A 2231-nucleotide genomic window follows, 5' to 3' on the forward strand; every position below is an offset into this window, starting at 1 on the left:
AGTGCTCTTAATTTGGATATATTCCTCAGTTGGAAGAAACAGTTTCTGACTAATTGCATTGAGTGGTACTCAAAGGACATCGCTGAATCAAAAACAACACCTAGCCTCCTGAGCCTCGGCTGGACAGACGAGCCTAAATCAGCAATGTGTTAAAGTATAGCTAAAGTTCAATATTGTCTGTTTATCAGCTAAAACATGTCATGAAACATTATAACATGAGACACATTCAAAACTGCAATATATATTTATGCAAGGAATGTGATATTTAACATTATCCCAGCATTTATCTTATAAAAAAACAGTACAAGTAATACTAAAAAGAGGAATAAATAGTGTTAAACCAACTATATATTCAATTAAATATTGCACATTCTTCACAATTAGCTAATTGCATTCTTTCAGATTGAAAACGATGAATCAATCAGCCCTAGTTGATATCTAAAATAACATGCGTTTTCTTGTTTCTTTCAGACATTAGATGGCTTCATTTTTGTGGTTGCTCCAGATGGGAAAATAATGTACATATCAGAAACGGCATCAGTCCACTTGGGCCTGTCGCAGGTTGGTTTGACAAACTCAGTGTGATCTCTTAAGGTATTTTGGCCCTGATGTGTCGCACTTCTGAGATGAATGTTCATTTCAACAGGTAGAGTTGACGGGAAACAGTATTTATGAATACATCCATCCAGCAGACCATGATGAAATGACAGCCGTCCTCACTGCACACCAGCCTTATCATTCACACTTTGTTCACGGTAATCAACAACCCGGCCATGTTTTACTACATATATGACACAGACTCATCATACAGCATAAATAACGTTTTCTTTTCTTTTTTTATTCTCTGAAGAATATGAGATGGAGCGGTCCTTTTTTCTGAGAATGAAATGTGTCCTCGCTAAAAGAAATGCTGGTCTTACATGTGGAGGCTACAAGGTAGGTCTAAACTGATGCTAACTGTTTTGACTTTTTATTTGACAAACTGAAAGATGACGAATGACATGTTCTGGTCAATGTCAAGTAAGATCAATCAAAAATATTCCAACTAACATTCCTAAAAATCAAACTCAGAAACCATATTGTACATTTTTAGGGAATATGTTTTCATTCGTTTGCAATAAATGCTTAGATTGTAGTTCAAACGAGGAAACAGTGATTTTTAGGTATAAATAAATGGCAGCAAGTCACAAGGCCAATGGAGCCTGCACTTAATAATAGATGACTGAAAAGAAATTTAAGAAAAAGCAAATGGTTGTGCAGTAGTGTAGAGAACACAGTGCACTGTGGCTTATAAAAAGAAAGGCTGAGTTTATTCACAAATTAGTAAATTTAGTTTGAAGCCTTACTAATTCTCAGGTAGAGTATAGTTGACATGCTGAATTGTCATTTTCAAAAAAAGACAAGAACAGCTGCCCACACTGGCCTGGGTGACACAATCAACAAGAAGTCACAAGTATCAAACATATTTCAGTGTTTCTGCCTGGATTTTTTTCCACCACCGGGGGGTGTGGGGTGTTAAGTTGTCACCAATAACGTCACCGTGTTGTTGTTTTTTTGCAACAGTTGGCTTTATTCTTAAATATTCTTTTAAAAGCAGTGTCCTTCCTCCCACAGAATAAATTATGTTCACCATTGAGTGCATTCAGCTTTATAGATATCACACAGAGCTAATAAACAATTAAAGCAATGTATATAGCGTAAACGCTGTATTTAATCACAAGACAACATGTTGATGCTGCACTCCTCCTGACCCTGTGGCCCTGAACAGGACAAGGGCAACTGGAACTTGACATGTATTATTTCTGTATCCCTCTGTGCACTCTTGGCCCAGGTGATCCACTGTAGTGGCTACCTGAAGATACGTCAGTACAGCCTGGACATGTCTCCGTTTGACGGCTGCTATCAGAACGTGGGGCTGGTGGCTGTCGGCCACTCGTTGCCACCCAGCGCTGTCACTGACATCAAACTGCATAGCAACATGTTCATGTTCAGGGCCAGCCTGGACATGAAGCTCATCTTCCTCGACTCGCGGTACGTTCTGTTTGACAGTGTTTGTATTCCCTTTCACAAAGTCGTTACGTGTTTGTGCAGTATTTAACAGTGCGGGTGGGTGTGACTATTTCTGCATACGTTATATTTTGTGTGTGTGTGGTTTGTATGTGAGTGTAGTATGTCAAGCAAATGTGGGAAGGCTTAATTGACCCAGTGTGTGTGTGTGTGTGTGTGTGTGT

At 39.0% G+C, this 2231-nt stretch overlaps 1 protein-coding gene across 1 annotated transcript in view; it reads left to right on the forward strand.

The window, feature by feature from the left end:
* LOC116691599 (single-minded homolog 1-A) overlaps positions 1–2231 on the forward strand; it is a 26579-nt gene that overhangs the window by 9674 nt on the left and 14674 nt on the right. The window contains exons 4-7 of the mRNA XM_032519356.1: positions 472–561; positions 647–755; positions 851–936; positions 1832–2031. Of these exons, the coding sequence (XP_032375247.1) occupies positions 472–561; positions 647–755; positions 851–936; positions 1832–2031 (485 nt within the window). The remainder of the gene's footprint in view (positions 1–471; positions 562–646; positions 756–850; positions 937–1831; positions 2032–2231) is intronic.

Source organism: Etheostoma spectabile, chromosome 6 (genome assembly GCF_008692095.1).
Source record: "Etheostoma spectabile isolate EspeVRDwgs_2016 chromosome 6, UIUC_Espe_1.0, whole genome shotgun sequence".
Classification (NCBI taxonomy): Eukaryota; Metazoa; Chordata; class Actinopteri; order Perciformes; family Percidae; genus Etheostoma; species Etheostoma spectabile.